Source organism: Propithecus coquereli, unplaced genomic scaffold (genome assembly GCF_000956105.1).
Source record: "Propithecus coquereli isolate 6110/MARCELLA unplaced genomic scaffold, Pcoq_1.0 Scaffold20, whole genome shotgun sequence".
NCBI lineage: Eukaryota > Metazoa > Chordata > Mammalia > Primates > Indriidae > Propithecus > Propithecus coquereli.
In genome coordinates, this window is record NW_012144967.1 from 9,439,404 (window position 1) to 9,457,965 (window position 18,562).

At 42.1% G+C, this 18,562-nt stretch overlaps 1 protein-coding gene across 1 annotated transcript in view; it reads left to right on the plus strand.

Annotated features, from left to right (window-relative positions):
* Positions 1–18,562, plus strand: part of AGBL1 (ATP/GTP binding protein-like 1) — a 502,451-nt gene that overhangs the window by 83,369 nt on the left and 400,520 nt on the right. The window contains exons 6-13 of the mRNA XM_012643678.1: positions 5,108–5,273; positions 6,544–6,611; positions 9,605–9,721; positions 11,103–11,680; positions 13,207–13,290; positions 13,519–13,605; positions 16,003–16,151; positions 17,423–17,510. Of these exons, the coding sequence (XP_012499132.1) occupies positions 5,108–5,273; positions 6,544–6,611; positions 9,605–9,721; positions 11,103–11,680; positions 13,207–13,290; positions 13,519–13,605; positions 16,003–16,151; positions 17,423–17,510 (1,337 nt within the window). The remainder of the gene's footprint in view (positions 1–5,107; positions 5,274–6,543; positions 6,612–9,604; positions 9,722–11,102; positions 11,681–13,206; positions 13,291–13,518; positions 13,606–16,002; positions 16,152–17,422; positions 17,511–18,562) is intronic.

Consider the following 18,562-nt stretch of genomic DNA (forward strand, 5'->3'; position numbering starts at 1 on the left):
GAAGAAAGAGAAGAAGAGGAAGAGGACGAGGAAGAAGAAGGTTACTTTGTATTGAACTCTAACTGGTTTAGCACAGACTCTCCAATTTTGACATTTTAAAAAGCTTTTGAGGTAGGCCTATTATTATCTTCATTTTACAGATGAAGAAACCAAGGTACAAAAATGTTAAGTGATTCCCCCAAGTTCACAAAGTTGGTCAGTGTTGGAGCCAGGGTTTGAAGCTGGCAGTTGGTCCCATGCGAGAGTCCACACTATTGCCCACTGCACCAGCAATTCTTCGAGTTGGGTACACATTGGAGTCACCTGGAGGGCCCAGTAAAACAGCTTGCTGGACCCCATTCTCAGAGTTTCTGATTCTGTAGGTCTGGGGTGGAGCCCGAGAATTTGTTTTTCTGACAAGTTCCTGAGTGATGCTGATACTGCTGGTGGGGAAATCAACACTTGAAAACTGCTGTCTTACACTATTTCTACTGGGATTCATGATGTAATTACAAACCTACTGGGCATGAGATTGACTGAGAAATAACTTTTTTGAGTCCTTCCCACAGCCTTTGCCCATCCTGTTGTTCTTTTTTCTCTTTCTGCAGAGGCCACTGCTTGCATTGTCTCTCTCTTGGTGACTCCATCTCTTTGTTTCCTGGGTCACACGTTCTTGCACAGATCCTCTAAACATGCTCTAAAAGTTCAAAGGCTGAGATTGCCCACGATGCAGGCTGTATAGTGTAATGCAGTCTTGTGAAAGCTTTGGATGAGGAAGGAGAGAGAAGGATGACAATTTGAATGTGAGCTTAAAAACAAGAACTCATATAAGGATCCCCTGAAACAGTAGGAGATAGTTATTAATGTAGAGAAATCGTTAATCCTGGAAGGCCAGAACTGCATAAAATAATCAGATAAAAGGACTACTCTTTGGTGCTGCAACAGCTTAAGCAACCTAAAAAGTTGCTAAAATTGGTGGTTTTCAAACTTAGCATGTGTCAGAATTACCTAGATAGCTTGATAAACACATATTTCCAGACTCTTCCTCTAGAGTTTCTAGAGTCTGAGGTGAGGCGCAAGATTCTGCATTTCTAACAAGTTCTGAGGCGATGCTGATGCTACTGGTCTGAGTACCTCACTTTGAGAACCACTAGGATAAGCAGGAATGTAGCCTTTTAAAATTCACAGCTATTGCCATTTGCTCAGAAAGAGCATCAGGCCAAGCCTCGAGTCATCAGGATCCTCTGCCCAACAGGACCAATGACCGCAGCATTGTGGATGTGAGGAAGGAAGGACTGAATCCTAACCGGAATGTTTCCAAGTTGGAACGAGGACCTTGATACCCTGGAGTCCAGATTAGTCTGAGATCATTTTGTTTATTCAATAGATGCTTTCTGAGCTTCTGCTCTGTGAAAGGTCATCACCTTTGGGGCTAGGTTATGTGGGGAATTCAGAGATGAAGATGAGAGAGGACCCGTCCTTCTCAGGAAAGTTACGTACTTCAGGAGCAAGTAGGAGATGGATGAAGGCAGTGCAGGCAGCGGGCGGGACGTATTGCAACGGTGCCCTCGGCAAAGCCACGCAGGGCAAGGAGCGCCCTGCTTGGTCCTGGCTGCCCAGAGAGAGCTCCGAGAAGGCAGTCACATTTGAGTCAGGCTAGGGGAACATCTTGGAAAGCTTGAGAGAAACACTTGGTGTTTGCACTGTTCAGGGAAGGAGAAGGAGGTGGCATGAGGTACAGGTGGAGAGAGAAGCAGTGTAGAACTAGTGGGCAACCAAGATAATTTGGAAAGACCTGAGTGAGAATAAACCAGAAGGTCCCAAACCGAGGGCGTTTCCATGTAAGACATTCCTAAATTGAAGCTACGCCGCATGTGTCCTGGGCCTTAGAATTTGCCCATCTGTGTTCAGAGAGTGGCTGGAGAGAGAGAAGGGAGAGACGGGCTGCCCTGGGCTGGGGTGGAGGAGTAGCCGTCAGACCTGAGCCCTGAATGAGTGGAAAGAACCAGTGACAGGAAGGTCTGGATATGAGGGTTCCAGGGAGAGAAAAAGAAAGCAAATGCAAAGGCCCGCAGGTAGGGGGTAGGAGGGTAGCAGGGTGAGCTTGAGAAACAGAGAAGCCGGCGCGGCAGAGCGTGGTGAGTAAGGGCGGGACGGTGTGAGACGAAGTCGGGGACATAGACAAGGATGGAACATTTAGAGCTTCTTGAACCATGGTGAGAAATTTGGGTTTGATTTCCATCAGATTTTAAGCAGGTATGAAGAGAGGGGAAGGCATGAAATTAGATAGGGAGGGCCAGATTATACAGAATTTTCTATCAGAATTTTATTTCTATCAGGTTTGAAGCAGGGGAGTGACCTGATATGATTTATACTTTTCATTTTTTTATTATTGAAAAATTTTAAATTAATCGTAGTAAAATACATACAACAGAAGTCACCATCTTAACCATTTTAAAGTGCACAGTGCAGTAGCGTTAAGTATGTTGTACGAACGCCGCCTCCACCCATCCCTCTCCAGAAACCTTTTCGTCTTGAAAAACTGAAACTCTGTACCCATTAAAGTGATTTATGTGTTTAAAGGACCATTCTGGCTGCCATTTGGAGAGGAGATTATCAGAGGGCACAGGGGAAGGAAGGAGAGTTAGGGGAGGAGCTCACTGTTTGTGGGAGTTTAGGTGGGAGATGCTGACGGCTTTGGCTAGTTAGAAGCAGAGCTGGAACTTCAACCCAGGACTTCAGACTCTTAGTTGGGATCCTCATCCACGGAAATGTTTCACTGTGTCATCACAAGGATGGTTGCTTGGCTCTTCCCCGATTAACAGTGACTTTTAGGATCTGCTTGCAGATTCTTATAATATTTTATGAACCTAATGGTGCCTCTGACATCCCACTAGCTAACCCCGAGTGCTTACTATTAGGCACTTTGCCTACTTTAACACATTTAATTCACACACAAACTTATGAGAGAGGTTCTGTCATTATCTCCACTTTACAGATGGGGAAACTGTGTCACAGCTTGCTGGGGTTATGCAGTAAGGAATCGTCAGCCCAGGATTTGAATTTAGGTCATCTGGCTCCAGGACCCGAACAGTTTGCTGTTACTATACCTTGTCTATGTATCATAGAAGTGAGATATTTATTAGTATTATTCCAAAGCTAATTCGAAGATCTTAACTATGACAAAGCATTGAGTGTTCTAAGCACTCTCCTATTTCATCATCCCTTCCAACTAGCAGGTGTATTATTGGGAATGATGGGAAAAGGGAGCCTAAAAAATCTCACCTTTGTCCCCAATTCTGAGACGTTTGTCCACAGGGATCCTATTTCTTGGAGTCTTGTCATTTCGTGATGTACAGCACAAATGCCAGCCCAGCACTTGCAGGAGACTGAGAGCAAGTGCCTCCTTACAGTTTGCCTCCTGGGCACCTCATTTACTTCACTTTAGTCCTAGCCTTGCACAGAATCTATCTATTAGCACGAGGGAAATGTTGACAAATGGATCTAAGAATTTCTATTATCTCCGAACCAGGGATCATCTTTAAATTCATAGAAATTTTCCCCAGAGTGTAGCAGACACCATATACAGCATTATCCTGAGTGCCTTGGTATCTGTAGATTTTAATACCCCTTCCATCCCCCAAATTCAGTTCATGGTGTGGCTCAACCTTTCAGAACATTTAGACTTAGCTCCACCCTGCTACTCACACACTTTTTACCTGTACCATCCCACCAAAGTAAAAAATATGATCATCTCTATCATCAAAGGCAATCATAGATGTACCTGGATGTTGGAATTTTTGACTGAGTTCCCTGGCCTGGACTTGGCTGCTTCTCCCAAGATTGGTGCTTAGAACATTATCTCCGATCAGCCGTCTACCTCACTTTTTCTCTTCTTCTTCCATGCTGTTTTATTTATTTATTTTTTCCAATACTAACATTTTTCACTAAACACTTGAGGCCATTTGACCAGGCCAAGGAATGAAACAGCCTCAATTAATTCATTTTCCACTGAGAGTGTTTACTGCTGTGTGCATAGAGACTGTTGATTCAGGACACCTTCTTGGTATCATCTGAGCACACAGAAAAGGAGAGGGCATTCTTGATTGTATTAAGATATTTCTGTTTTGACAGCTGGATGACTTACATTTTGGAGTCATTTGGGTAGCTTGAATTCATGGCCAAATTTTTATTAAAATTTGTTTTTCTCTGTGTTCTTTCACGTGGAGCTACTTGCAGCGTGGGCCTGGAGATTCCATAGCATGGTGGCATCACAGGCGTTCACACTGCCCTGCGGGGGGTACTTGGCATCCACCATGTCTACGTCTATGCCTTGGTGGCCTCAGGGCTTTCTGCACCCTCTAGGAATTTCAAACTGGAGGCTCACATTAGTCAACTTTTTGTACCAAGTCAGTAGATAAAACATTTACTAAGATACTGAAGAAAATGGTTGTGTTTTTGCCAAAGAGATATTGAACTCTATCCAACTCTCTTTCTCAATTTAGTGAACTTGTTCTTACATTTTTCACAGTGTCTGAAAAGAAGGGTATTGTCATGTTCCATCAGTATCAAAATGTTACATCTGCAAACCCAATTTTTCTTTGCTTTGGGAAGGTACCAAGAGGGATCAACACACTGGGCTTTGAGAAGAGGCATGTTATTTAATTTAGGTACTTGTGATTCACTTAATCTTTTCTTACGAGTTCATTTTTATCTTTTTCTTTTATATTTTTATCTTCATAAGACAGTTGAAAGAGAAAAGCAAGACTTCCCTCAATTCAGCTATTCATTCCCTGACTCAGGCAGTGATTCGCAATGGCACATGGATGGCTGAAAGAGGATGCTCTCCTCCTCGCCCCCAGCTACCCCGGTGTAGCATCCCTTGAAAGAGCTTTAAGTCTGCATTCAGACTAAATGCATTCCAATAACATACGAACTGTGCAAGAGAAATAAAAATGCAGATTCTACACTGCACAAAATTCTACATTAGAATGTTCAAATTCGACACTCTACATTAAGGCTGTTTACTGTCTATTTAGGCTGTGTATAACTCTTTACTTGACATAGTGTTACAGCAAGGGGACTGTACCTAGATGTCAGTGTCTGATGCAATCTTCCCTTTACTCAGAACTGCCTAGATGACAAGAGCGTGGAGCCCGTCATCTCCGAGGCAATTCAGATCCTGAGGCAATGCTACCCAAAGAGTCCCCTTCCTTTGGTCACAGCCAGCAGTGCTTATACCTTCCCAGTCCCTGGGAGCATCACCCCCGAACCTCCACGTGATCTAACTGAAGGTAAGAAAAGTGGCTAACTATGACCTTTAAGAGGAATGTTTGTATTTTGCCACTATTTCCAAGGAATGTGGATGAAAATAGAATCAGTTATTGTACAGGTCAACCATGATTGTCTAAAAAGCTAATGAAAGAGATATATGAAAAAACAGTTTTTTCATAAACAGGGTGAACAAATACCAAGCTCACTTATTTTGTTCTTAATTACTAACTGTGGCCACTTTGCCTGGTAGCTATCAATTACCTGTACAGTCATCTCAGCTAATTAAAAAAAATATTCTATTCACAATCCTGTGATCGAGTCTCTCCATTTTACTGACTGATTGTGGAATTAATTTGCCCTAAGGATGAAATTGAAATAAAACTCTTGCTATTTACAACCCAGGCTAGTCATATTGGAATATTTGAAAGTATGATTATTTAATCTCCAGGAAGATCTTACTGTCAAATAATTCTAGTGCTTTTCAGCCCTGCTTTCCTACCATGGAATAGATTTTTTTTTTTTTTTTTTTTTTTTTTTGAGACAGAGTCTCACTTTGTTGCCCTGGCTAGAGTGAGTGCCGTGGCGTCAGCCTAGCTCACAGCAACCTCAGACTCCTGGGCTTAAGCGATCCTTCTGCCTCAGCCTCCCACTAGCTGGGACTACAGGCACGTGTCACGACACAATTAATTTCTTTCTATTTTTGGTAGAGATAGGGTCTCGCTCTTGCTCAGGCTGGTCTCGAACTCCTGAGCTCAAACAATCCGCTCGCCTCGGCCTCCCAGAGTGCTAGGATTACAGGCGTGAGCCACCGCGCCCAGCCGGAATAGATTTTTTATGGGCATGATTTTGCCACAGTGGCACTGGATGCTTTCTGTGGACTTTTGTTTTAAACAACTTCCTCAATCTAAAAATTGGGGACTCAATTAAGGTGACATCTAAGTTATAACAAGTTTTGTATGTAGGTGATCTCTAAATTTTAGCAATGTTAGTTGTGTAAACACCTCTAACTTCAGTGGGAGAATCCAGAGTGATATTCGTGTGTCATTTCATTCTGCACTTCCTTTGTGTTCAGTGAGGGACAACTGTTGGGACGTCATGACATGGTGCTTCTGCATATCCATGCACACGCCATTCACACACACCAACGAGCATGGATTGTGTTGTGACATTGCGCGTGTAATAATAGGACCCTTATTTGTGAGGGGAAGAAAAACTGATCACTGTGTGGTGTGAGTGTAAATACCGTGCAAAGGGGAAGCCTCACTTATGTCACCTCTTTCTCTCTATCAGAGGATTTTGAGGATGACGGTGATGAAGAGGGGGACAGAGGCTCAAACTCTGAAGACGTGAAGGAAGAAGTAGGTACATGAGCCCTTGCTTCTAATGATCTCCATACTCACATCATGCAAAGAAAAATGTCACTTCCTATGTTTGCTTAAGCCCAGTGTAAATTTTGAGGACTTACTTTAATGCTGCTACTCCAGTGACAGTGACACTCAGTAAATGACAGCTACTGTATTGATTTCCAAGTTGTCGTTTTCCTCTTGGTATGTCTGGTACAATGTCTCATTGTAAAATCAGAGGCAATCCGTTATTAAGACGCTAAGACTCCATCAGGATGAGCCTTAGGTAGACACTGAATGCTTAGGGTTGGTACATTTAATAAGTGCATGTGACACCATAGAAAGATTTTTCAGGAAACTTTCTAGTAGATCTCACCTATCTTTGTAAGTCACTCTTCTTATCTCCCACTCTACACAGGGCTGCTGAATTACACGATTCCATTTACTTCAGAGTCTGTGTGAATGGCGCTCCCTTATGTTGCACGGTGCACAACCTAGCCAGCAGGGAAGTGATGCTCCTTGGTCCCTATCCCGTAGTGGCCTATCCTGTAGAACAGAGGTCAACAAACTTTCTATGAAAACTCAGATAGTAATTATTTCAGGCTTTGTGGACCAGAAAGTCTTTATCAAAACAACTCAACTTCACTGTGGTAGCACAAAAGCAGCCACAGACGATACATAAACAAATGGCCATGACTGTGTTTCAATAAAACTTTGTGTACAAAAGCAAGCAATGAGACATGGTTTACTGATTGCTTTTCTACAACAAGATTGAGAAATCTTGGAACTATTGGCATTTAGACTGGATAGTTCTTGGTTGTGGGCAGCTGTCCTGTGAGTTGTGAGATGTTTAGCAGCATCGCTGTCCTCGACCCGCTAGATATCAGTAGCACCCATCCCTTTGCTCCCTAGGCATGAACCAAAAATGTCTCTGGAAATTGCCAAATTTGTTCCTAGTTGAGAGTCACGTTCTAGAATAATAATTTGTCTGTGAGTTATAATTCTGTCTCCATTTCTGTTGGTGGACATGTACTTGGACAAGTTCATTCAAGTTATAGTTTCTTAATTTTGTCATTTGTAAATAAGACTCAGAAGTAAATATTACTTTTTATGACATTTTTGGGGATAAGACTTAAATTTAAAAATTATATCTTCCCTCCTCCCTCCCTCCCTTCTTTCCTTCCTTCCTTCCTATCTGCTTAGACAGAAAGAAACTTTTGATTTCTCCATCAGTTAATCACTCAGCTTGCTGATGGTAGTGGCAGTCATACGAAGACTACCTCTTAGCCATCTGTAGGTTTAGACTGCTATTGACAGTCAGTGTTCTCTGGGTTTTGTTGATAAATAGAATCATTTCTGAAGTCATTGGTAGCAAATTGGTTCTTTGCTGTGGCTTGGTGGTGCGGGCCTGTGGAGTACGTACTGAATTATTTGAATATTACTGTGCTGCTGCAGTCATCCATCAATGCCACTGTCCCCTCCTCTCTTGCTTGCTTGTTGATAACCGATGCAGGATGTCAGTCACCACATGCATCTGATGGGGCGGGACAAGGTGCCCGCCACCACCTGACTTCACACAGTGTGGGAGGGAGGACCTGGGTCCTCCTTCTGCAGGGGATGGAGGGGTGGCATGGAGTAGAACCTAAACAAATAAATAAACCCAACTGGGGAAGAAGCACAAAATAATAATTTATATGAAACTTATGGGAATTACTTTTAATTTGAAGTTTGGAGGAAAATTGTGAAAGACGGGTGGAAGACCGTATTTTCTTTTTTCCCTGGATGTAGAATATAAGCATTTATTTTCCATATTTATTTGATTTATGCCTTTAAAACTGACTGCCAGGTTTTTCCTTAACTAACCAAGTATACTTCTAGAACATATAGTATATTTTCCTTCCCTCTTTTATTAGGGAAACTTAATCTAGGATATGGAAAGATGAAGACACTGGACTGGTCGATTCCTGGTGTCTTTTCTCTATAAAGCCCTATAATCCTTGGAAAACACACAAGTGTTCAGAGAAGAGTCACTGTCACCATTAAATTATTATGAAATGATCTATCTATAAGAAAAAAAGTGTCTGGGATTATTCAACCCAATGAAGAGAAGACTGATGGTGACTTGGTTAACTTGTAAATGTACAAAGGGATGGAGGTAAAGCAGGAGATTTCCAGCTCCTCCCCACATCCTGTAAGGACTGATATAATTTCTCTCCTACTTACTTCTCAAAGCTCATCTCCTCCAATCTTCCTCTTGTTCTCTATGCTTCCGTCACCTTCATGAGGTGAGCAAATTTAAGCTTTTCTTTCTGCTAGTGATCCCTTTCCAGGTCTTTGCATGATTGGCTCTTTTAGTCTTTTAGGTTTCAGTTAAAATGTTACCTTCTAAGGGGTCCTTCTCAGATCCCCCAATCTAAATAGCATCCCACACCCCAGACTTAGGCACAAATCACATCACTCTCTTTCACTATTTCTAGGACTTTTATTACTGTTGGAAATTACCTTATTCATTCATTTACTTTCTTTTTTACTGTTTTTCTTCTCTCAGTAGACGGCAAATTCCGTGGGACCGGGGACTTTTGTCTGTTCCATTATTACTGAGCCTTAAGTACCTAGAAGAGCACCTGCTTGTAGTAGGTGCTCATTAAATGTTTGTGAAAAGATTAAAGGACCTAATAAATAGAAAAAGTTAATTATAATGATGTTGATGATAGTAGGTGATGAGAATTTCTTTTATATTGTGCTTTATATTTTATATAGTTCATCTCATTTTATATAAATTATTATTTATTTCTGATGAGGCTGTTAAAAACTGACATAAATGCTGAGAAACGTTGTATATTTTCTTTCTTTTTATTTTAAAAATACAATTCAGCATATCAAATTCTTTATTTGGAAGCAAGGAAACCATGTCCTGAGATTCTGAAGAAGCACATTTGTATCTTGTCTTGATGTTTCTCAGGTTGGAATCCCTGACTGTAATCTGTCCTATGAATATTCCACTGTAGGATGACGACCTGGAAACAGACGTGGACAAGCTGAGTTCCAAACCTGGTCTTGACCGACCTGAAGAGGAACTGATGCAATATGAGGCAATGTGTTGTGAGCTCTCCTGTAGCTTCGAGGTAGGTCATATGCTTTGGTTCTGCTCTTTGGAGATGCATGATGGGTTCTTTGCAGAACCTGGGAGGCCAAACAGAGATGTCCAGATGGAAAGTCTTGCTCATCATTAGCAATCTTCTTCTGGGATCTTTCTGAGAGAAAAGTGAAATGCTAAGCAAAAATGTGAAAAAGGTGGCCAACCTAGGATGCACGCAAGGGTTCTACAATTTGGTTCTACACCTAGGTTAGAAATATAGTCATGTGCTGCATAATGACATTTTGGCCAACAATGGACCACGTATATGATGGTAGTTTCATATGATTATAATACCATACTCTTACTGTACTTTTTCTGCATGTAGCTGTATGTGAATACACAAGTACTCACTAGTGTGTTACAGTTGCCTACAGTATTCAGCACAGTAACGTGCTGTACAGGTTTGTAGCCCAGGAGCAACAGGCTGTGCTACACCATATAGCCTAGGCGTGTAGCGGGCTACCGTCTAGGTTTATGTGAGTGCACTCTATGATGTCTGCACAGTGACAAAATTGCCTAATGACACATTTCTCAGAAGGTTTCCCCTTTGTTATGTGATGCATGACTGTGGAATGAAGGTACACATCACTACCTATTGTCTGGTGGGCAAGGTGCCCTGCCCCTATGCACTGAAAAAGCCAATGAAAATTCATGATGATTTAATTGTTACCATGCCAAAGTGAGAAAATTGTCTTAGATGATTTTTTGAAGGTGGCCATCCTGATTCCAGGCTTTTTTTTTTTATTAGTAGAAACAAATTGGGAAACGTAGATCTAGTGATGTTAATCCAGAGTCTAGTTGCTGCTGCTGCTGTTGCTGTCATCAATATTTTAGATGTACTTTTTGATCTCCATTATTTTCTATGGCTCTTAATAAGTCATGAATTTGGGTACATCTAAGGGTGTAAGCTAAGTCACGTGTACGAAAGGGAGTTCATATATTCTGTTTCCCTTCAGAAAGCAAAAGGGGATCGGTAGTAACAGTTTCAGGGAAGGAAATTTCAGTTCAGTGTAAGTAAGAATTTTTAAAAGTAATCAGAATTATCCTCAAATGAAAGACATCACATTCGGGTGCAGTGAGGCCCCCATAAATGAAATTGTTCAACCCGGTTGTAATTTAGTGGGGGTGTTACAGAAGACATTCATGTATCGTTTAGAGTCGAAATCTCCTTCCAAACATGAGTTGCTATGATTCCGTCATTTATTTGACTCTTGAAGGTCAGTCTTTCTTGGTTGACCTTGGAAAATGCTTCTGAATTCACAAGATTTATGCTTAGCTCTGAGCCCAGAGAGTAAGGACAGGGACCAAATTGTATTCTCTACCTGGAAGGAAACACTAACACACTCTTTTCCATTTTAAACCTGAAGGAACTGGAGTCCCAATTTGAAGATAATGGGAACTCTGGAGAGATTCAGTGCGCCAATCACCACATTCCCGCTGCTGCTTCCTCGAAGCAGCATTGCTTGAGTAAAGACCAAAGCTCCAGGGGGCAGGGAAGAGAAGAGACAGCCCAGACTTCCCTTTTGCACATGGTGAAGATGGGGAGGTCCGCTGTGCATCTGGCCTCCAGAAAAAGGCCTGTAGTGAACCCATACCAAAACGTACAGTCCAACGATCTTGGGAGAGATTCTTCTGGAAATGAAATCCCTAACACTCAGGCTTCCCTGAAAGAGGATGCCAGGGACTTAGATGCGATTTTCTGCTCAAGGATGACTGCCTTCTTCTCCAACTCCACGAGGCCCAGAGAAACAGCTGCAGTAATAGATAAGCTTCTGCAGACACACCCAAAGCGTATACCTTTCCATGATCCTTATCTTTATATGGCCAAAGCCAGAAGAACCACATCTGTGGTGGACTTCAAGACAATGGCAATTCCTGACCTCTGGGGACACTGTCCACCTCCCTCTTCCCAGTGCATGTTGGAACGCAAACGTGGAGTCCAAAGGTGGTGGTGCTACTTATTTGAAAGCTCTATTTTTTCCTCTTCTTTAATATTTTTATAGGCTGGATGGTTTGTACAAATAATTCTGCCATCTATGGTAAAGTGAGCATTATTCAGGAACATGTTAAAGCCTGTCGGGAAACTTGGGCCAAACATGCAAACTCGCCTTCCTACAAGGTCATTTCAGAATTCAGCGAAAGGCAGTGGTAGGCAAGGAATTCCTTATGTGATTCCAATGCAGCTCCTTACCTCACCTACACTGCAAACCACTACAACAGGGAAAGATTATCTAGTTTCTGCAAATACCAGGATCTTTCCTCAAAAGGAGGTTTTCAGAAAAATCAAGAACTGATTATTTGAGATCTCTTTCCTTGTTTACTGCAAACTGCTATGGGATCTCTTGCTAATAAGAGAGGGTGTGCCTTCATTCCACAGCCGCAGACTTATAGACCCTGGCTTGGTTTGGAGAACAGTTTTGCTGCATGACTTAGGATGAGATAGAAAGATACGTTTTTCAGGCAGAAACACTGGGTGATAGATTATTTCCAGAATGCGGGAAAGGGAGCTTTGTCTTTAGCTCCAACACAGTAAGATTAAAACAAAAACCGCTAAAGCCGAGGAAAAAATTATTTTTCTTGAAAAAAAAGTATGCAGATATTAAGTCAATGAAGCAGTGTGCAGACCAGAATACTTCGTTAACTTATTTTCCATGTAATCAATAAATTGTTCTCTTGATGGTGGATCCCAAGAACTGCTCCTATTTGAGCTCCTTGCTGATAGCTCTGACCCTACTCCTGCACATTTTCTGCCACGCTCAAGTTTTTTGAGAAACACACCACGGGGCTGATCTAGCACCATCTTACCCTTGCGTAGAACAACTTCCCTCTGAGTCTAGGTCTCATGTCCACCTCCCCCTCCACCTTCCCCCTTCACCTCCCCCAACCCCAGTGAACTGGACTGGAGATTCAAGAAGGTAATCTGGAAGACCCCCTACACTTTCTTCTTTCCTCTTACTTAAATCTCCCAAATATTTCTGTTTCTTAGACAGAAGATTGACCTTAGCTTCCTGGAACAGACAGAGCGCAGGGAATATAAATGGCATAAGATTACAAAGGCTTATGGGAGCCTCCCTAACCTTGAGGATGCTCACAGTTAATAGTCCTAAAGTCTCCCTTAGAACTGTCTCAGTGCAAAGGACCCCTTATTCACATAGCCAGAAAAGTTCCAAAGTTCCTCGGCCCAAATTGTCTTGACAAAACTCATCTTCAACCTAAGAATCCTCTAGCTAAAATCTAACATCGCTGCTTCCTACATTCCTACTTCTCAGTGTAGATTTATTTCTTGAGAAAGAAGAGAAGGGAGGGCGTTGCTGTTTTCACCCTTTGAGCTCAAGGTTGGGGGTGTTATTAAACTTCTCTCTGCTTTCATGTTTCTCTGATGACCCCCAATGCCCTTGCCGGGTGACCAGAGGATGAATGGGGTGGGGAGTGAAGGCTGACCCTTAAAATGTTCTCAATTTTCCTTTTCAGGATCAAGATATTAGAGGATGTCCGGAGACTTATCCAGCCAATTGATGTTGTCAATAAAGTCGTCTTCAGTTTAGATGAGCCTCGGTAGGTGGTGTTGTGTATCCACGGGATAGGGTGCATGGAGAATTCTGTTAACGGCAAGAGAACAGGAGTGTTTCATGTTATAATAATAATCCATTCCTACTCCTAAAAATAGCATGATGAAGAGTAAGGTTAAAGTTCTATAAGAAAGAGCTTATCTTTAAGAAATGTCAAATGGTGTTTAAGAATAGCAGTGATGCACGTGTTCATGAGTTCTTGATTTCATTACAGGCCTTTGCAAGATACGGCTTCTAATTGCTTAAGGTTCTTCTCCCAGTTTGAGTCAGGAAATCTTCGCAAAGCCATCCAAGTGCGTGAGTAAGTAAGAAAGCCCAGGGCTGGCTCCTGGCAGCTCATGAGAGCAGGTTGTGACCATCTCTTCCCCATTCTCTGTTCAATGATCCCACATTGGCAGCTTGAAATCAGCCATGGTGGGAGTATTTACACCATAAAATTTGGCAAAGACTACAAATGAAGGTTTTTCCTGTCAGAGAGGCAGGTTTTAAACATTTACCAGCACACCACTAGGAGACTCACCAGCTATCACAGCAGAGTGAGCTGTTCATGAGAGGTCAACTGCTGTGAGTATGCCTTATGTTCCAAATAACAAGTCCATGTTTGGCTGCGAGAGTACTTTGACCAGGATGTTTGTACTTCGATTATGCCAAAGCTGGATCTGTTGGCATGGAAGGGTACATGGTGCTGTTTTTCCTGCACCTCTGTAGATTGTTGCTCCCACATCAGTGAACTTAGGTGGCAAAAATCACGGGCTTTTCATGGAGAGGTGGGGACCAGCCTTCATTCGAGGGAACGTGCGGTACTCTGCCTCTCTGGCAGAACCTACCGACGAGCTGTAAATAGAAAAGGGTTTCATAAGCAAGGAAAACCTAGAGCTGCACAAACTAAAAGGAAGCAAATAAAAAAAACACAAATGAGTTTTCTTTTTTCAGTGGCAGAAGAGACTGGTGTTCTCACTACATTATAATTCTGTCTACCATAGCAGTGTGGATTATATTTCCCGAATACCAAAAGGCAAGATACATGAGTGCTGTCCGGAAAGTATCCAGCTATTATATCCATGTACCCACTATATTCATGGCTGGATATTTTTCGGACAGCCTGCCTATAATCCATTTCCTATTGGTGAACTTGTGAAAGAACAGTCCAAAACACTTAATGGTGTAGTGGCCACTACAGCTACAGACGTTGCCAGGGCAACTTTACCTCTTCCTAACCAGGAGACTGAGCAAGTTTCCTAATTAACTCCATGCCTTTATTTCCTCACTTATAAAATGAAGACAGGGATTCTATGATAGTTCAACGGTACACAGAAAGCTCTAAGAGTAGTACCTGGGAGCACTCAGTTAACGTAAGTTCTTACTCAGGGATGCGTATTCACTGTGACTGGGGCAGAGCTTAGTACAGCTCAGCCCTGTTTTATATCTACCTGAGGACATATTTTAGAACTTTTTCTTTTTGTGGGGAGGTGTAGGGTGATTCTTTCTTTGGTGCATTAAATATTTTAAGGGAGCCCAACCTATAAAACACAGACAAGTTGAGCTACTTGGGCTGAAGAAGAGAAAGACAATCATGTCAAGACCTCTTCTAAGCTTTTTTCTCTTTCTGTCATAAGCTCAGCTTCCACTTGTTCCTATAGCTCCTGCTTTTATTATTTCTTCTCTCCAGATATCATGTTAGAAGGATCCAGGAGAGAAGACCAGATTAACACTCTCCTAGCGGGACGGTTGTCAGTCTGGGATGTGCCTAAGCTCTGGCCTGGCTCAGGTCTCTTTCTCTATCCATCTGCCTTTGACCAGGGTGTAGGATCCTAAACTAATCTGTCGTGGTCAGAGTAACAGAGTCAAATGACAGTAAACAAAACTGCTTATAAGTAAGAAATGTTTATGATCACTTTTTGGAGAGAGCACTGTGGGAATAGCAGATAATTTAAAGGTCATAGGCTTTGCGGACTTGTGCTTCTGAGTGACCCTCAGTGGGTTATGCTTCATTCACCGTGAGGTGAGCTCAGTGGTTAGCATGCAAGTGCTAACATGACAGCATGAAGGGTGGACTCCATCAGATAGCTGCTCCTATATGTCCTATATCAACCTCTATCCTGTCACAAATCTTACAGTGCCACGTACCAGGGGTCCAGAGTGGGAGAGCATGAATATGCCCTTTACTACATGTAAATTAGATCTCAATGAAAATGAAACAACCCTTGTATCGCTAACCTAATTCGTGTTTGTTGCTCTGCTGAGGGATTTACATTTACTATACTATTTAATTTTTACAAACAGCATTGTAAGTTTAGATGTGATTTCCATTTTCCATATGAGGGAACTGAAGCTCAAAAGTAATGTCTAACATCAAATAGTAATGGCAGGTCCAAACCAGGTGTGACTGAATTTTCTCTGGGATATAGCACACTTGCATTTTTCTATATGGATAAAAAACTTATTATAGTTTAATAAAAAGATATGCTATAGTTGTGTAGCTGACCCTTCTAATACTAAGAAACTCTCCTACTCCCATGAATTTCCAAAGCCTGTGCCCGATTTTGAGAGATAAGGAAAATAACTATAATTTACCAGCCAACTGAGATCCTGGGTCTTAGATCTATAACCCAGTGCCTGAGATATGTAGATTCTGAGTATTGGAAGTTACCTTGAAGACTTTCCAGATGACCCTCCCATGTTGCTTCTGACTCCGCAGGTTTGAGTACGACTTGTTGGTCAACACCGATGTGAACGGCACCCAGCACCAGCAGTGGTTCTACTTTGAGGTGAGCGGTATGCGTGCAGCCATCCCTTACCGCTTCAACATCATCAACTGTGAGAAGCCCAACAGCCAATTTAATTATGGTATGCACTTGGGGGGGAACACGGGCTTTCTGGAGAATACCAGCAATGATATCTTGACTGCCTGGATTAGTACCAGAGCCTTGTTGGGTTCCTAGGGGATTTGAAGTTGGGCTGGCACACTTTGGTTGCCAGGCGTGGCAAGGCAGTGGCCCACCAATGGCACACCACTACTATGGAGGGGAAGCTGGTGTATCCCACACCCCCTGCCACCTCCCCGCTGCCCCCAGCTGTGGAATGGGAGTAGCACACATAACATCCCACTACTTCCTGATTCCCTTGCTCCACCTTGAACTTTTTGAGATTGGTGAGATCTTTCATTTATTCCTTCTCTCCGTCTCCTAAATCCCACAGGAGCAAATCTTTTGACTGCTTGTCATAAGACAGGGAAAACAGCAAAACCCTACTGGACAACACTGATTGACACCCTCAGAAAACTTTATACAAAGTTTAAATTCTCTTGAATACCTGTGGCCATTTCTGAGGAGACATTCAAGAGACAAGGACTGATTAGCAACCCATATTTATTTTGAATGTTTCTAGGAATGGAAAATTCTGTTTACTATGGCTGGATTATATACTAATTTGCTGGGTGGCTTTGAATGAGGAATAAATATTCCCAGGTGTTTAGGTTTGAGCACAGCCTTTATTTTGTAGTGACTAAACAGATTCTTGCTGGTGTAGAAAGAGAAAATAAGAACCTTGACTCTGTATTCACTTTGCACAGCTGCTGTAACAAATTGTCACAAACCTGGTGTTTTAAAACAAGATGAATTTATTCTCTTACGGTTCTGGGGTCTGGAAGTCCAAATTCAATTTCACTGGGCTAAAGGCAAGGTGTTGGCCCGGGCCATGTTCCCTCTGGAGAATCCAGGGGACAATACATTTCCTTTCTTTTTCCAGCTTCTAGTGCAACAGTCCCTGCATTCTTTGGTGGCTGGTCCCTTCCTCCACCTTCAGAGCAAACAGCATAGCATCTTCACATCTCTCTCTGCTTCAGTCACCTTGTGTCTCTTCTACAGTCAAACCTCCCTCTGCCTCCCTCCTATAATGACATTTCGGATTGCATTTAGGGCTTTCCAGGATAATCTCCTCATTTTAAGGTCCTTAACTTAGTCACATCTGCAAAGTCTCTTGGGCCACGTAGGGTTAGCATTCACAGTTTCCAGGGGTTCAGGTCTGGATATCTTGCTGGGCCATTATTCAACCCACCACAACTCTCTTTCCATTTTCTCTTTCTCTCGCGGATTAATTCCTGCTTTTGTTTCACGTAGGGATGCAGCCAACCCTGTATTCCGTGAAGGAGGCTCTTCTTGGCAGACCCACTTGGATACGGACAGGCCATGAAATCTGTTATTATAGGTAAATGATAGTGCTGTGAGCTTCCTCTTCTCTGCCCTGTTGTCCCCTCTCGATTTCCTGCTTTTCCATATCAATCTTATAAACATCGGGAATCTCTGCTTGTCTGCTATACTTGTCCCTATGTCCTGATGGCAAATTCTTCACCTTTCAGAGGCACAAGCATGTTCATTGGCACCCACAGTAGACCCTCCAAAATATCTTTTGATTTGCTGAAAGATGGTTTATCTTTATTTAAGCACATTCAAACTTTTAGATCTTGTTAGATATTTGTTGTTAGAGTTTGAAGTTGCAAACTCAACCTATGATTAAACCTTAGCTCTTTATCTGTTTCTATTGGAGCCAGTGAACAAAAAGTCTGAGATATCCTTTCCAATTCCTATCCACTCCATGCTTCAGTTTGCTAATGTTCAAGAGAGTGAATATGTGACAAGTACAGTTAAGTAACTTTTCCTCCACAGCAAGATGATTTTTTGGCAAAAGATAAAATAGGGAGGGGTTTTAAAATTCATCTTCAATCCTTGGTCAGTAGCCAGTTTCATCAATTTCTCCTGCAAAGTTGTAATGAATGAAATTTAAATTATCTATATATTATGATGAAAGAAATGGATTCCAGACCTAGGAATTGCTTGCGTACACATTTTCCTCAGATGGAAAATAAAATTTAAATTCATAAGGAAAAAAAAAAGGATAGGAATTGCTAAGAGAGGTAGAAATATATAATTAATTATTATTAGTTCATTGTTAGTTTCCTATAATAACTGATAGGCTAGTACAAACTCTTGCTATACTTGTTTATAAAGTAAGTCTTATTTCTTTCTGAGATTACAAAAGGCCCCTAACAAACCTAGTACCAGACATTCTAGAGTTTAGGATAGTTATCACTATTAAAAAGAATGATGGTTGGCCGGGCGCGGTGGCTCACGCCTGTAATCCTAGCTCTCTGGGAGGCCGAGGCGGGTGGATTGTTTGAGCTCAGCAGTTTGAAACCAGCCTGAGCAAGAGCGAGACCCTGTCTCTACTAAAAATAGAAAGAAATTAATTGGACAACTAAA